The sequence below is a fragment of the Stegodyphus dumicola genome, chromosome 4 (assembly GCF_044657685.1).
Source record: "Stegodyphus dumicola isolate Sdum_Otavi_A_Nest chromosome 4, ASM4465768v1".
NCBI lineage: Eukaryota > Metazoa > Arthropoda > Arachnida > Araneae > Eresidae > Stegodyphus > Stegodyphus dumicola.
In genome coordinates, this window is record NC_140771.1 from 106,979,026 (window position 1) to 106,997,293 (window position 18,268).

Below are 18,268 nucleotides of genomic sequence, written 5' to 3' on the forward strand. Positions count from 1 at the left end.
GCTGCAGTTATTATACACTTACAAATATCCTAGTCTTCTCCATGATTTGAGCCCAGGCCCGATGATATGGCATTTAGCAATACAATGTTTATATCCTTGTATGCATTTATCATCCAGATTTTATGGATGAAGAAAGTGGTTTGTAATTTGACTAAGGAAAAATATTATCATTGAAATTGAGGAAAAACTTGTTGAATTTGTATAAACAAATAAATGGGACCAAAGCAGATAGCAAATTTTAAAAAATAGTATTTTGATCTTAGTTAATAATTTATTAACTTTTAATATAATGTTTTAATGCTTTTTAAAATTATAGCTGAGTTAGGAAAATGAAATGACATATTCTTGTTCTAGACTATTAAAATTTACCTATTACTTAAATGCAAAAAATTATAAATTGAAAAATTAATGAAAAAGTGGCTGCTTGGCAATTATAAAAATAAATAAAATTGCATATTTCTGCAAAACTCTTTATTGCTGTATGTATAATTTTATTTCAATTAATTGGTATTGACTGTCTGTTATTGGTATTGACTGTTAAAACTGAAATGGTGTAATTAGTCTGTTAAAGCAATAATGAAACAAATAAAACTTAAGATTTTCTTATTTGGAGCACTTTTCAAATCAAAGAAAGCATTAATATTTGTGCTGAACAACAAACATTGATTGCATGTTTACAAAGATTTTAACTTAAAGTTAATTTTTTAAAAATTTATATTTGCACAAGAAATTTTTGTTGCCATTTGTGGCTATCAAATGATAGTAATTTATTTGAACTTGAATGAGTAATTTCTGAAATATGTTAAAATTAATTCTAGGCATTAAGATGCTAAATAACCAGTTGTATTACTACAACTAATATATGCAGTTAATAGTAACTGAAAATAACAGATCACAACTTCTGAACTTATTAATTTGATAAGTATATGGTTTATAAGGTATCTGTTTAGCTTACTATTATATCTGTCAAAAGGGGTAAATAACATTAACCAGTTCACCGTTTGCCCCGAGAGAAATACGTTCACAGAAAAGGCATCGTCATCCGTTAGCGTCGGCAGACTCTCGTCGGGGTGAAATTTGGTCTGAACCGTAACCCCCCGAGCGAGACACATACGACGCAGCGACGTTTTTCCAACCCCCACAGAATGAGTCGAAAATCAAAAGGGGTGATTGATGGGTTACTTATCTTCTCAGCGGTGTTGCATTAGGATCACAGCGGGGCTGTTTCAGGAAAGTAAAGGATGGGGACACTTTCTTCGACAAGCTACCCCCTCAACATATCTTATGGGATCCACAACGGCTTTCTCCTTTTCTATTAACGGACAAAGGGATTTGAATGCTATCCTTTCAATTCTTAACGATTCAATTCTTCTCTTTTGTTACAGGCCATCAAGAAAACAATAAAACAAAATTCAAGGATATTTCAAATACTAGCTAATGCCCTTATTTTTACGTTATATAAAGCTTTTTCTTGACAATTAAAAATTACATTTACATTGCAATAGATTTGGGGTTAGGTGCAGGAAATGGAAGTGGGGTGGGTGCAAAAGGAAAAATATCTGCTCTAAGGATTACACCAGTCTTTGTGTTTTATGTTGCTTCTTAGGGGGTCGTTATTCACCATCCTTCAGTGTGACAGGTACGCTGTTCAATCTGATTTGAACAGAACTTCTAAATAGGCTTTCACAGGTGGTGAAAGGGGGAAAGAAATATTCTGAACCCAGTTTTAGACACAAAAAGTTTACCTTTGGATGCGAAAAATGGCACGAAATGTTTACGATTTTCCTAACGGCGAACTGGTTAATTTGAATTACCTATGAGCAAGTACTTTGTTTCTAAAGAATATCTTTGTGAGAAAAGCTTATTTGGATGATGGGATATGTATATGATTTAATAAATTTTGCAGAGAAGAACCTTTGTGATCAAAATGGTATATGTCTGTCTGCTTTTTTTTTTTTTTTTTCATTAATTTTTAAGTTGTATTTTGTTTCTTAAATAGCCGTAGCAAACTATTTATTTCAAGTAAAGGCATTCAAGTATGTTTTACACAATTTATAGAATAAATGTGTTTATAAAACTTCCAAATTTGTTTATAGATTTACTATAAGATTAGGTTAAAAGCATATTTTTATAATGTCAGCAGAAGCTAATATACCTGCGATGGACCACACAAGATAAAAAAAATCATGTGTGTAATTCCCCACAAGTTACAGTCTTCACATTGCTGTATGAGACGACATGCTCTGACATTGCAGAAACAATAATTCATCAGCAATACCTCCATTTGACATTACAAGAGTGATGGCTTCATGACCAATGTCAAGAGATTTTATCAATCTGCTCTGTGTTCATTATCAAAGCCTCTCAATTGCATGAATCGGAGAACATAAAGTACAACTGAAAGTTAAGAGGACATGAATAATTCAGAATGCAAATTGCTTCAGATAGAGCAATAGGTCTGAATGTTCCTAAACTCTCGACTAGAAAGACTCTTGCCATTAGCAAGATCCTTACATAATCAGGACTTTACTTATAGTAATAGTTTCTATGCCTTCAGTGTTGTTATGTATTTTTAATAGAGGTTCTCATTTATAATAAATGTTTTTTTTTAGATTTGTATGCAGTATGCAACCTAAACGAATTGCAAATTAGTCAGTTACCAATCCTTACATGAATCACCCCTTCACTGCAGCGTACTGTTGCCACCTCATACTATATAAGCTAGCTCACGTGTAGAAGAAAAGACACCATGAAAATTAAAATCTCTTGCTTCTGTTCTTTTGCACTATATATAACATGCATGTTGGAAATGTTGAGTAGGTCATAGATTTAAATATTATGCAATTGCCACAAAGTTATTCTAAATGATGAATGTGTTTTGGTTCATTTTGTGTGTTACCACTAATAATACAAATAACTTTGAATTATCATTAACAGAGAAAAACTAAAGCTGTATATTATTTTAATGTGAGGTTCATACATGAATTAGGAGATAGCTATTCACAAAGCCCACTTAAGCCACTCAGTATATTCCTATTAAGGTGCATAAACAGAGAAATAGATGTCCGTAAAAAAAAAAACCTGTATTCAGTATAATTGACAAGAAAAGCAACACCAGGAGACAATTCAACACATGTAGAAGAGTTAAACTTTCTATTTATACTTTTAGTTGTTTTAATGAATAAGGTTTTGATTCAAATGTCTACGTAAAGGGAAAACATTTTGTATCAAATGCCTACAAGTGTAAATCACTTGAACTACCATCAGATATTATTAGTCAAAAGTTTGGCTCAACAAGAATGAGTTGGCTGTGCGTTTTCATGATTTTTCCCATATAAGGTGCAAATACAAGTCAGTTTCTTTTAGAAATATCTTCATAAAGTTAACCTTTGAAAACCTTCAGTTACCTTCATAAAGTACTTTACCATCATAATTAACCTAACCCAACCTTTGCTGCCTAATCTCATATTTTGAAAATATGGCCTTGAAGTGAAAGGTAATAAAATCTTAAAAAGGAAATGTTTCATTTTTTATATCAAACTCGCTGTTTAAAAACTTGTCTTTTCCATTTGCTTTTTTTTTTTTTTCCCTTCATCTTAAATATGTAGTTTAGAAGTATAAAGGTCATGATTGCTGGGAAAAAAATATAAGGACTTTTGGTCATGCCTATTTATAAATGTAAAGTTAGAAGTATAAAAAATCTCACAAGATTTCTCCCCCCCCCCCTCCCAATGAGTAGATAACAGTTCTAGCCAAAAATTAGCTAAAAAGTTAAAACTGGGGAACAACCTCTATAGATCGTAAGGAATTTGCTGTGGTTTCTTTATCTTCCCCATAATATACTACTGGTATGGTGTATGCTCACTTAAACTGAGAAATAATCTGAAACTTTTATTTGAATCCTATTTTCATATAGGCTACAATTAAATTAAATTTTTTACAGTAAGTTGTTAGTTTCTGAAATTTAAACAAGGGAGAGGCTGAGATGCCTAAAGCTGTCACAGAGATTTGAATGCTTACTAGTATAATTCCCAAATGAACTTACCAAACTTCTTCAAACCTTCTGACCATGTAAAGTTACTAAACAGGACTGAGTAAATTGTCGCAAAAGACTAATGAGTGAGCAACAAGTTAGCCAACTTTGATATTTTAATACGTTTAGGTTTATTTAAATATTCTTCTCCAAAACTGTATAATTTCTGAAGAGAATGAGAAAAAAGATAACAAAATTGGCTAGTTCACCTCTAAACTCTGTTTTCCCCTATCCTTTTGTTGTGTACTATCAAAACAAAAGGATAGGAAAATAATATAATTCTGCAAAAACTTAAATTAATACAAATCTTAATTGCATTTTGATACAGGAGCTGAAATTCACTTTCCTCTTTAAATTATATTACCTCATAAATCAGTGATTAAAAAGTTTTAAAAAATAAGAAATATTTTTTAATCAAATATGGTAAACTGATATAAATGGTACAAACAAATGTTTTTGTCAATGATAGACATTCTTTTTCCCTATATCATTACAAAAATAAATTTCTGTTCTGTAACTTTGGTTCATTGAATAAAAATCTTTTGTAATTACTGACATGAAATATTGAAAAATAAACGTATGTAGTTTTCATTAAATACTGAGAACTTTTGTAGCTAATCAGATTACCTTTTCACTATCTGTATCTTTACTTCTTGTGAAGATACAGATATCTTCTTGCAATGAATATATAAATATACATAAGCATATCATATTGATTTTGTGTAAAAATAAAGGGAAAAATTATTTAAGTAAAGTTAATATAATTATAACAAATTCCTTTCTATATAGAAATACTATAATTTCCTTCCTAAATAAAATTTAATAATTAACAATTTTCTCTCTACATGTTTATCTGTTAACAAAATTGCTGAAATTTCTTTTAAGTAATGAAAAGTATCTTTTTCTTGGAATTAAGGCTACTGCACCTTTAAACCAGTCACTTTAAAATTATAAGACGCCCATAAAAATATTTTTAAAATATTATTACAGGATAAAACTGCATATCTGATGTATTAGAAAGATACCAGGGCAAATGTAGGTACTCCATTTAAGCAGGCTATTATTAACATTCTAGCGGTTTACTTCGTAAGAAAGGGACGGAATATCTTTTGAATATAAAGTTTTAAAGCATAGGTATTTCAGAAATTTGGGAGAAGTAGATTTTGCAGTTTATCACTGTGTTAATAAATACCTTGTCTACTGAGCCTTTTTTAATCTCATGAAGAACTATATTTAAACATCTTTTTTAAACTGAACGTTTATGATTATTTACTTTACCTTGCAGATAACTACAAATCACATCACAAAATAAATACAGTTATACTTAGAAATTTAAATAATTAACTTCTTTCTTTTTTTTTTTAATTTAATAATTATCATGAAGTTAAAAGGTTACAGATCTTTTTACATTTATCATTTTTTAGACTGCATTTCTAGCAATGCTGATGAAAACAATTGGAGCTAAACACACCATAATGGTCGGACTTTTATTTGAAATGCTTCAACTGATGTGGTATGGCTTTGGTTCCAGAACATGGTAAATAAAACATTTTTTCCAAATCAATATTTATATTGTTAAGCTCAAGTTTTACTATTTAAAATACTCTCTGCCTTATTGTGTGTGTGTTTAAGAAGATTATAAAAACTAAAAAATGAGTTTGATGGTAATTGCAAAGTTACCTGAAAAACCGGAAAAAGTCAGGGAATTCAAAAGACTAAAAAAAATTAGGGAATATAAATATTTTAGTTAAAATATTATATAAATATTTTAGTTAGATTGTTTTTTAGAAAGGCAAAGCAAGTTTCCAACAACTTTGGTTTCCAGTAACCTGGAGAATCGAGAGATTCAAATGTGCATGTGCGGTGCATCTTGAACAAAAGAAAATACCTTCCCATTCTCATATAAAACAAAATCCATTCAACCCTAGTACCGTACAAATTGCGAAATCCGGGCGTCCAATATCCAGAATGATCTAAAATCCGGGCCTCAAAACCACCAGCATAGTTTTTCTCATAGGCTTTTTGTTTAAGTTGCTTCGTTTTTTGTGCTAATAGTTTTTCTTTAATTCTCTAGACAGACATAATTTATTGTTTAGTTACATTGTTGAATTCCTGTAATTGCCGTGTCGACAATTCCGATTAATTTGTTAATTGAAATTTTCCCATTTTCAGTAAATTCTCTCACTTTCTTCACTATCAGTAGTGATATTTTCTTGATCTAGTACCACATTGCAGATTTTGCCATTCTTTAATTGAATTGATGATTGAGGAGCATTGTCATCCAATGAAAATCTTCTTCTATATCATCATCATTTATTACCGCTTCTCCACTTTTTTTTTTTTTTTTTTTTTTCAAAATCCTTTAATTGGAAAATTTCACCTTTTTGTTTGTCATATACAAAAACCTTTAAAATTTATGGCTGTCATAAAATTTAGCTATCGTTCACTATACATATTTGGCTGTGTATCATGAGATTGGCGACTAAAGGCAAGTTGTTCCGCTAAATTTTATCTTGCTTTTATCATGCTCTGAGACAGTTAAGCCTGAATTGTATTAGTTTAGTTATTTAATATAATTATGTCTATTTTTTGCACACACTTATCTGAGTCCTGAATAAATAAATTCCCACATTTACTTAAGGCTTATTGAGGGTCGATGCTATATATCTTACCGCCTGGTGCAGTCTCTGTAGGTCCCAGATTCTACTACCAAGTGCCTCCCTTTGTTTTCCCTAAATTCTGCCGCCCGGTGCGGCCATACGAGCCCTGGCGCTGGTTCCAGGTTTATGTGAATAACAAATCAATTAATACTATAATCAATTCTTAATACAAATAGCTATAATATAATCTTCTGGCCTATGAGTATCATTAAGAAAATCAATTTTTAGCATATTGAAAGAAATTTTTGTTGAATTTTTCTTCGTAAACATTTCTTATTGCATTTAACTTAAATCTGTAATCGTCGCCAAGTGTAATGTCAACACAAAACGTTGCCATACTCTTTATTATTCAATTACTAACATAAAAAGTATTGTTTATTCATCGCTACATGAGTATTACTCAAGCTGTCAGGTGTTGATAAACATGGGGTGATGAAAGCAAAATTTAATAACTAATGATTCGCTAGGTTGGCACCAGGGATATAAAATATTAGTAGGTGTAAAATCAACGATGTATCTATGTAGAATGTTTCGGTTTGAGATGTATACCAAGCAGACACGGATTAGAGCCAAATCCCCGATCATACCACATTTATGCTAAAATTATTGTTTCTTCAATAATGGGGTATTTTATGTAGTGGCAAAGTGAAATTACGAATTGGGACTCACCACATGTTTTATCATGCGTGGGGCAGTGAATCAAATGTGAAAACGTAAAGCATATTAAGGGGAAAAAAGGGAGGAGAGTTGGTGGCTTTGAGGTCTGGATTTTAGATCATACCGGATCTTGGACTTTGTACTCTATTAATTAATAACTATTCAAATTTAATTTATTATTAAAAAATTACTTTATCATTTAAAAACTCTTTTCATGTTTGGGAAAAATCTTCTGATTTTTGAGTGTTGTAGATTGACAAGTATGCAGCTAATATTAGCAACAGAACCTGATTATGCTTTGATAAATCATTTTACAGCCAATCCATATTCAAGAAATTACCCTTCAACCAATTGCAAGAAGAAAGAGAAAAATGAAAGTTTTAAAGGATTGAAATGAAGGTTTATAAAAGCATTAATTTTTATCTCTTTTTCTCTAATGTTTATGATAAGTATCACACATCAAATAAATATTTTTAAAGAAATATTATAAGAAAAAAAAAAAGAGTTTAGCAGGTATATCCTGTTTGGAGAAATAATGTTTCTAGAATTCTGTTTATTGATGCTGTTATAATTTATTTTTTGGTTAATAGCTTAACTGGATTCGCATATTTTTGGAGAGACAATGAGATACAACAACAGATACAACAGTAGGCTTCCTGTAAAGTTTCTATGAAATTATTTATAACGGTTTTTGGTTATTAAGTGGAATTATTTTTAAAAATTTTAGATTATTGTAACAATTGAGATGTACTTAAGTGTAATTGGTTAATATATTAATATATTTATTACTTACTCATTTTTAATATTGTTTGAAAGAACAAATTAACACAAATAATCTAGACTTCATGTTCTGAAAAATAAATGCCACATGTAAAAAAAGAATCACTCTTATTAAGAAGCAAAAGTTTGAAATAATTGTAGATCATATTGCTACCAGGATGAAATTCATTTTGTCTCTGTCTATGAATTAATATTGACCGTTGGTTAGAGTCATGAAGCATTAAAAATTCATCACGCGTTCTATTGCTGCTGCTTAGATAAAGTGGCTGCATAAGGTTTTCCTCGTGTGTTTTGTAAATATGGTTTTCCCTGTTAAAGTCCTCCACATTAGCATCCCTTGTTAAAGATAGATAGTACCTTAGAGATGATATTGCGAAAGGTTGATCTAATTCTAAAAGAAGCTAAATACTTCAACAATCTACAAAAGTAATCATTTTATTTACAAAGCAACCTGGATTGCATCAAAGGTTCACTACTAACTACGTCGCAAACTGAAAAACTAACATTCTTTCTCAGAAGCGAAACGCCCTCTAACGGCGATACATAAATCATTTGGGGGGTTTTTCCACACTCCCCACCTGATAATTTTTGCAAAAATTATCACTATTTCAGCATACAAATAATAAAAATGTAAGAAAGTAACTTACATATCAAGTACATTCAACTAATGTAAATATAAACTGCAAAAGGAAATTCTATAAAATAAACAAATATAGTTAACTGCATCAATTCAAATGTTACTCAATACGTAAATATTAATTTGAATTACAAACAGTAAATTATTAGTAATAACTAAACTTATTATCAAAATTTAATGTTAGTGAACATGAAATATAAGAAATAAAATTAAAAGGTTACAAAATTAGTTCATTTTCAGTCTGATAGTTCAAGGGGTATATCAATTGCACAGGTCTCTTAAAGTCTCCTTTTTAGTTTTTACCACACATGATCGTACAAGACCATCACGTCCTTTAAAGACTTGAATTACTCGACCTAAATCCCAGAGGAACTTAGATTTAGTTGTTCTGTCAAGTAAAACTATTATCACAAATTTTAAGATTTTTCTTGGCTTGTAGTCTACCGAAGAAGTGAGCATTTCTTAACTGAAAAAGATACTGATTTTTCCATTTTTCCAGAACTGTTTTATAAGTGTTGTCTGATATTCTTTTTGTTTTATTAGACTCTTTCTTGTTGGAGAGTTAGTCAGGATCTCAGCAAAGTTGTATGGATATTCATCCTTATGTCCGATCGGTAGAAAATCAGCCAGTGCAAGCAGTTCAGGTTCATGTAAATCGTTGTACACGTAGTTCAAAGAACGTCTATTCACAATATTTTCGACTTCTGTCAACACAGTCATAAATTCTTCAAAATTCAGTTGAGCTCTGCCTAATATTTTTTTCAACGGTTCCTTTATGGTTTTCATAAGGCGTTCATAAAAAGCTCCCCACCATGGAGCAAGCTCGAAGATAAATTTCGAAGTCAAGCCTTCATTTGCTAGAAAATTTTGAAGTCTGTAGCTTTAATTATGCTGTAAAAATACTGTAAATCTTTGGTAGCATATTTGAAAGTTTTTGCGTTGTCTGAATAAAAGGTGCAACAGTTTCCTCTTCTTGAAATGAAACGTCTGAGAGCCAATATGAATTTGTTTGCAGACATATTGGAAATGAGTTCTAGATGTAATGCTCGTGTAACAACGCACGTAAACAATACGATGTATGATTTCTAAATGTCGTTTCCAGACTTGATGTAAACTGGACCTGTGAAATCCATGCCTGTAACATAGAAAGTTGGAGTTTCAACAATTCGATCTTTAGGTAACTGAGCTGTCATTTGTTTCGCTGGTTTTACTGCGTATTTCCGACAAATTAAAAAGTTTCCTAAGACTTTCTTTACCAACTGACGGCCTTTAGGAATCCAAAATTTCTGTCGTAGTTTGGCTGCAGCTCCTGCATGCAGAACGTTATTATGTTCCCTTTTTACAATTAATTCAGTAAATTTGGAATCATTAGGAAGAAGAACTGGATGCTTCTCGTCAACTGTATATTCGGTTTCTTCTGATTTTCCCTTAATTCGAAGAATTTTATTTTCATCAAGAAACGGTGCCAAGCTGAATATATCAGAGCTTGGAGAAATTGACTTGTTAGATTGAAGAGCCTTAATTTCAGGTGTGAAGAAATCCATCTGGGCTTTACGAACACAAAAAATTTCAGTGTCCTGAATTTCAGAAGCACTTAATATTCCACTATTAGCAGGCAGTTTTCTCGCCTTAGCAACGAAACGTCTAATCCATACCATAATTCTGAGATATTTCAGCACATTACTGAATTTTATTATATCCGATAGTTGATCATCTCTTTTCACAACAATATCATAAACAAATATCTTACTACGGCGTTCTAGTTGTTTATTGTTTCCCACGTCAAACTTCGGTTGAACTGGCCAGTCTATACATTTGTTTTATAACCATTCTGGTCCAGACCACCAAAGTGAACAATTTCTTAAATTAGCAACAGTAGTTCCTCATGATATGAGGTCGGAGGGGTTATCTTTCCCATGGCAATCAAGCCAGTTATTGCTTTCATAAACTCTGTTTTTGATGAAAGATTTAAATCTTTCGGGAGATTCATAAATCCAAAAATACGTTATTTGAGAATCAGTCCAGTGGAAGGGGATTACTTCGTATTTTAAACATTTTGCGATTTTATCACTCAATCTAGCAGATAAAAGCTCACCCAAAAGCTCCAGTCTAGGAAGTGTAAGTGATTTCAGAGGTGCAACTCTACTCTTGGAAGCAACAAAAACTGTTTGAAAAGTTCCATTGTTCAAAACTATTCTTAGATATACCATGCATCCATAAGCTTTCAAACTGGCATCAGAAAAGCTATGGAGTTCTCTTTGTTTCACATCTGCATCTAATATTCCCTCTAAATAGTAGCGGGGAATTCTGAGGTGGTTCAGTTCTTCAATTTCTTCGTACCAGGCTTTCCATTTATAACTAAGATCAGGTGGCAGTTCATCGTCCCAATCAATTTTGGCAGACCAGATTTCCTTTATTCTTATAGTGAAAGTGCCATAAAATCTGACAGGATCAAAAATATGGCCTGCGGTTTGCAATAGAAAACGTTTTGAGTTGATTGACGAGGAAATGAAATTTGTCAAGTGCTGAGTGTCAAAATAAAAATTATCATTATCCGTATCCCAGTTAATTCCTAACACTTTGATCGGGACAACTTTCTTTTCTTGCTTCGAAAATTCTTTGCGATGCCAAATATCTTTGAGTTCTTTGGAATTAGTATGCGACTTATGTAGTGACATGCTAACTTCATTAAAAATGTTCACAATTTCTGAACTTGTTTTCAGGGCTTGTTCTAAATTTTGTTGACCACCAATAATGTCATCAACATACAGGCAGTTGTTTAAGATTTCTACTGTTTCAGGATATATTTCTGAATATTTTTTAAGGTGATGCTTAATAGTAGCAGCTAGGAGAAAGGGACTAGATTTTACTCCAAACAAAACTCTTGTAAATCTAAAGGTTTTTCAAACTATCATTGTTATCATCAGGATCATCTTTCCAAAAGAATCGTGTAACGCCCTTGTCTCCTTCATTTAACTCTATCTGTAAGAATGCTTGTGTAATGTCCACTGTAAAAGCTATTGAATTTTGTCTAAATTTTATCAATAAATAAAAAATATCAGGATATAGGTTCAGACCAGTATATAAACAGTCATTTAGAGTGTTTTTGGTTTATGGGCTGAAGCATCATAAACTATTCTTAGTCTGCTTTTTTCTCTATCATTTCTGATGACTGCTCTATGAGGTAAATAAAATAGGGTTTTATCATTTTGATTGTCTTCCTGAACTGGTTCAATAATATGTTTTAACTCGGAATCCTTTAAAACCTCTGTGTATTGAACAAACAAAGAGTTATAAATTTTAAATTTGTTACTCATTTTCTTAAATCTTTCAAGTCCCTATTATCTTCCATTAAATGTTTTGAATTCGGTTTCCAAGGTAATTTTACTTGGTATCTGCCGTTCTTATATATTGATATCGGATTCGAAAGATTTCATAATTTCTAAATCAACAGTTTTGTCGTTTTGAGTATCACTTTCCAAACCTAAGTTTTCTAGCTTCCAAAACTGTTGTAACTGATCTGATATCAAGTTTTCATTTACAATTACTTTCATAGTTAATAATTCACTATGATCATTATTTACTTTACCTTGCAAACACCACCCAAATAAAGTTTCTGTGGCTACTACATTTCTTGAAATACTTTTAGTTTTACCAGTAATTATAGAATAGTAGAAATCTACCCCTATGAGAATATCAATTTTGTCACTTTTTCTACAACAGTCTGTTATTAATTTTGTAAAATTTTATTTTTCTTAGCAAAGCTCAAATCTGGAGGGGAGATAACAGTATTGGATATATTTTCGGTTTCAAGAAGATCAATATAAAGATTAGGATCGTTAACATTTTCTAGTTTTGCTCTAACAACATTAAAGGATTTTTCTAAAGCAGTTTTATCTCCAAAAGAATAAACAGGAAGTGATTCTTTTCTAACAATCGTAAGCTCCATTTTACTAAATATATCTTTAGTTATGAAAGATCTCATGGAGCCATTATCAGAAAGAATCCTGACATTTTTAAATTTATCATTATTTTGGATCTATGCAGAAGCCGTTTGTAATAATATTTTATTAGATCTATTTTCATCAGAATTATATGACGAAACAGTGGAAATAACGCTCGAATGTGACATTTTCAGGTTTTTCATTATCTTTTTTTCGGATGGAATGAATAACAAATGGCTTTCAAGTGTTTATTAAAGCAGAAGGTGCTGTTTATTTTTTGTTTACAGTTTTGCATCCAATGAAATTGACCCAGACATGAAAAACATCGGGCTACCCGTTTCAAAATCTCTTTTTTTCTTTTCCACAATTAAAATTTCACAATCCGCAGATTTATGATTTGTGTTCCCGCAGAACAGACACTGCGATTTGGCTGACGCGCTAATGGCTCAACTGTAGACGGCTTGTTCGTTATGGCTGGAGAATGTTTAGGTTTGAAGGGCAGATGCTTTTCCAATCGCAAATATTTCTCTCTAGAGTTATAATTAACAGAAGCCGCGCGTTCTCTACTGAATACTTCATTCCTCAAAAAGGCTAACAGACCTTTTAAATCCCAATTTTCGTCTTTAATTTTTGGGCTATAATCAAGAACGAATTAATTAGGGAGTAATTTCAAAATTAAAGGCGTTAACAGATTTCTGTAGGTATCAGAGTCTATTTTTAATGCTTCAAGATTTCTTATCTGTACTTCGGCGTGATCGAGAAGTTTTCTTAATCTGTTTATATCATTAGGATTTTTAACAGGTGAAGTACTTACGAGTTTTTCTAAATGTGAATTAATTAAGATGTTCGTTTGACCAAATCTGGAACATAACAGTTCAAGAGCAGCTTCGTAATTATTTTCTATAAGAGCGAAACCAGAAATAGCTTTGGTGGCTGAGCCACCAAGAAAGCTTTTCAAGTAAATTAATTTTTCTATTTTTGATAAATTCGGATTTTTATCAATCGCATTTTCGAACTGACCTATAAATTCTAACCAATCCGACGGATCACCATAAAATTTAGAGATGGTTAATTTTGGAAGACGAGTAAATTTGTTACTTTCGTTTTGGGATTCTGTAACGGTTTCATTAGAAATGTCCCTACTTGCATTGTCTAAATTTTCTAGCTTATTCAATTCTTTCAACTTTTTCTTTCCTCTAAACTGCCACACTTGAATTTTCTCTTCATATTCCAAAACGGATGAGATTTCAAGTTCAAGTTTGTCCGCTTCGACTTTTAATTTTCGTTCTATTTGAGCATCTAAATTGCTCAAGGATTTTGATTTTTCGTTTAACTGGTCTAAAATTTCTCTTACTGTACTTTACAGATCTTAAGGCAGTATGGATTTTGTCTGACAGTCGTAGCGCTATCAAATATCTTTCAAACTGGCAAAGAGTTGGTGATAGGGCCGGAGCCGCAATTCTTAGCAGACTTAGCCAGGTCTCGTCACTCTGTGAAGTGTGCCTTCAGTGGATTCCTTCCCACGTTGATATATGGGGGAATGAAATGGCAGACATTCTGGCGAGGGAGGCTTCTGAAGAACATTTGCCAATTATCAATTCACTGACATATCTTGAACTGCATTCCATTAGAAGACATGCTGACAGGCAAATTTGGCTTGTTCCCCCGAGTCATTCCTGGTATCAAGCTGATTGTCGTGGAAGATCCTTGCTATGGATTGCGAAAGATGTGTTCAGACAACACTTTCCCGATTCTTCAGTGGGCACTTGAGGGGACTTACTTTTGAGAGTGGTATCAAGATGCACCCAATTTGTTCTAAGTGTCACAATGCACTCGCATCACCGGAGCATATCCTTGAGTGCCTGGAGTTGTCTCTTGTGGAGCTTTACGGGTCTCCTAAGCTTGTTTTCGATTTTCTAAAGGTGAATGGACTCGTAGACCTCATCTAGTATATTCCTAGGCATGGAGATTAGTAACAACAAGAACAAAATTTCTTCTAATACATTTACATTTATACTACTATCATCTTTACTTAGTTCGGTTTCAATTTTCTTTAATATCTTGGACACTGCTGTCCTCAATACCTTTCGTTTTGATTTCAGTTTAGCAATAAGATCTTTCATATTATATCAAATTAGAAAATACAGGCTTACCTTGGCTGTCTTCGCATAAAATGCTATCCAAAATTAAAAAACACAAACTTCTAAATTGGCCAAAGGTTCTCGGCACAGATGCGCCATATTGCGAAAGGTTGATCTAATTCTAAAAGAAGCTAAATACTTCAACAATCTACAAAAATAATCATTTTATTTACAAAGCAACCTGGATTGCATCGATGGTTTACTACTAACTACGTGGCAAACTGAAAAACTAACATTCTTTCTCAGAAGCGAAGCGCCCTCTGACTGCGATACATAAATCATTTGGGGGGATTTTCCACAGATGACTTTGCAATAATCAAATAGCAATTCCTTTAAGTTAACAAAAGGCAGAGAAAGTTATATAGGATTTTATGGGAATAATGTATACAGATATGCTGGTAAATTATTTGAACTGTAAATATCTGCAGTCACTGATTGCAGTACCATAATTAGTGTGATCTCTTCTTTGTTTCATTTTGCATGTTTAAAGATAATTTATGTCACTTTTCTTTGTGCTTCTTACATAATTTTTTAAATATTTTAATACTTTTTATAGGATGATGTGGGCTGCTGGAGTTTTGGCTTCAGTTTCTAGTATAACATATCCTGCCATAAGTTCATTTGTTTCAACTCATGCTGATGCTGATAAGCAAGGTAATTATTTGGGTAAATTTTTTGGGGGGTGGGGAAGGCAGAGTAGGTTTTATAATACACGAGGATTATTCGAAATGTAAGTACCAGAGTGTAAAAATTCCTAAACCTAACAGTTGGCACTAATCTGCCGATGTGGTATATCACATCTTCAATGAGTAAAGAATGTGGCACAACAAGAAAGTTCGTATGATGAAACACTGACACATGTAAATCTTATGCCAAAGATAATTAAGACTAAAGAAGGTCTGAAATTTGTTCTGTATTTGCTTTTTGAATACAAGGAAAATCTGTGAGATGAGTGGCTATACAGCTCTGAGTGAAGGAATGATTAGAAGATGGGTTTAATTCTTCATTTAAAGCAGAATGATATGCATCATGAAGCCAGAAGTGGCTGGCCATCTGCTGTGAATGATGAACTGGTTTATCAAGTTCATGCAAAAATATGTGCATATGGATGTTTCACGATCTGCAGTCTTTCATTGGCGTTTCATGAAGTTTTGCATATCATTCAGTATGAAATTGTTACTGAAACTGAACACTTGTATTACTGAAAAGTGTTATGCATGGTGGCCCAGAATGCTTCCAGGAGCATAAAGCTAAACGCATTGCTGCTGCTTGACCTTTCTGATTTCATACAACCACATTGTCTCTGGCGATAAGACTTGTATTTGCCATGTTGTACCATTGTCAAAACAACAACCAATGAAGTGGAAGCACCTCCCCTCATTGATCCAGGAGGAATTCAAACAGACCATTTCTACATGCAGAATCATATGCACTGTTTTCTAGGACAGAAAAGGAATTATATTGGTGGATTTCACACTTGGAGACAAAACAGATAATGCTGCTACTTACAGTACAACAGTGAAAAAAATCTTTTATTCAAAACAGGCACTTACTTGTGAGCTGTAGCTTGCTTAGCGATGATATTAGTTTATTGCACTACAGTGCCAGGCTACATTGCACTGGTGAGATTTAAGATCTCATTGAGTCCTTCACATGGCCGGATTTACGTATAAGCTACACAAGCTATAGCTTAGGGCCCCCCACTTTCTTGGGGCCCCCCCAAAAATTAAAATATAGTATAAATAGTATTAAAATATATTATAACAGACTTATAAAGGGCCTAATATCTCAAATAGCTTGGGGCCTTATTAAGTCTAAATCTGGCCCTTGTCCTTCAGTTGGAGAATCATCTGCTGCATGGCCTTGACATGGCACCAAGTGACTTTTACCTATTCTTGGATGTATAGGTAGAAGTGAGTGGGATACCAGAAGTTGACTATTGATATAATCCTACTGCTCTAACTGTGCTGTGGGGCACAGCCCATTGGAACTGTATTAGTCCCACTATAACTATGCAATTCCATCCTATTTTGAAGAACACCACAGGGGTGATCTGAGGTTTTCCATCTCTCTTCACCTGTCACCATTCTGTCAAGAGAACTTTTGCTTCACCATTTACTTCGAATGTCCCCTTGCCGCATGTGCACTATAGGATTACAAGCAATTTATGCCTTCTGCAGGATTCGAACCCAGGTCTGTTGGTGTTGTCAATATCATGAACGGGTGGATATATTAACAGGATACTCACTTGTTCTTCCAGTTGAAGCAATTATTGAGTGGTCAGTGTTTTGATGATGATGAAGAAATCAAAGTTGCCATAGCATTCTAGTTAACCTCAAAGGTGGGCATCTTCTATTACGTCGACATACAAAATCTTGTTTCTCGATACAACAAATGACTTAATTTGCTGGTTGGCTACACCAGAAAGTAGCGGAATGTTTGTAAATTATTATTAAGTATGTAACTTTATCCACGTGTCTCCATTTTTTTTTTTGCACAGTAATGGAACTTACTTTTCAAACAATCCTTGTACAGTCAAAAGTCGTTAATTTGGACACCCATAATCCGGAATGATCTATAATCCAGACCTCAAAGCTACAAACTTTCTGCGCATGCGTCGCGTTGTCTTCTTTTTTACCTCGATGCAGATTAGATGGGGGAAAACGTATCTTATTTATTTTCGTATTTTTAACTTTTTTATATCAATAATTTGGTATTTCCGTTTTGACTCATTATTATTCGGTAAGTATTTTTTTCTTTGATATTTCGTACTCAATGTTGTGGTTTCCGGAACCTATAAACTGAATGTTTATGTTCTGAGAGGCAAAGCGGATTTCAAGTCAGTAGATTTTCGGTATTTGACTGTATATCATTTCTGAAGGACTCAAAAAAATATTTCTCTTGTCAAAAAAATGAAATGAAATGAAATAAAAACTAACATTTTATAATTGGATAGCTCTAACCCAATGAGGGCTACTTGCCATACATTTAAAAATTTGCATTATTTGAACTTGGAACACTGTATAATTTCATATAGGAAAATTTTGCGTATTCTGTTCATACATCTGATCATATATTCTCCAATACCTGTTAAATAAAGGAAGCCACTTTTCAAAAGAACTTATCAAGCAACCATTCTTAAATTAAAGAATATATACAAGCTGCCCAATAAAGTCTGGTACCACCCATTTAACTGCCGAACTCAATTTTACAGCAGCATGATATGGTAGATAATATACCTGACTATTATCTTCAGTCTGAACAACTGGGGCCATATGAGTTAAAGTTTCATATTCTTGCAATGAACACCTTGTATTGCCAAGCTCTTTGTTTAATTCAAAATTTCTTCCCATGGATAAAAGACAGGAAATAGCCAAAGGTTTGAAATCGTCTAACACTTCAGCTTTACTGTAAGT

General features: G+C 32.7%; 1 protein-coding gene across 1 annotated transcript in view; it reads left to right on the top strand.

Moving 5' to 3' along the window:
- The window catches only part of LOC118201271 (solute carrier family 71 member 1), an 80,221-nt gene that overhangs the window by 50,791 nt on the left and 11,162 nt on the right, over window positions 1–18,268 (top strand). Inside the window, exons 9-10 of the mRNA XM_085815320.1 lie at window positions 5,458–5,570; window positions 15,409–15,506. Of these exons, the coding sequence (XP_085671446.1) occupies window positions 5,458–5,570; window positions 15,409–15,506 (211 nt within the window). The remainder of the gene's footprint in view (window positions 1–5,457; window positions 5,571–15,408; window positions 15,507–18,268) is intronic.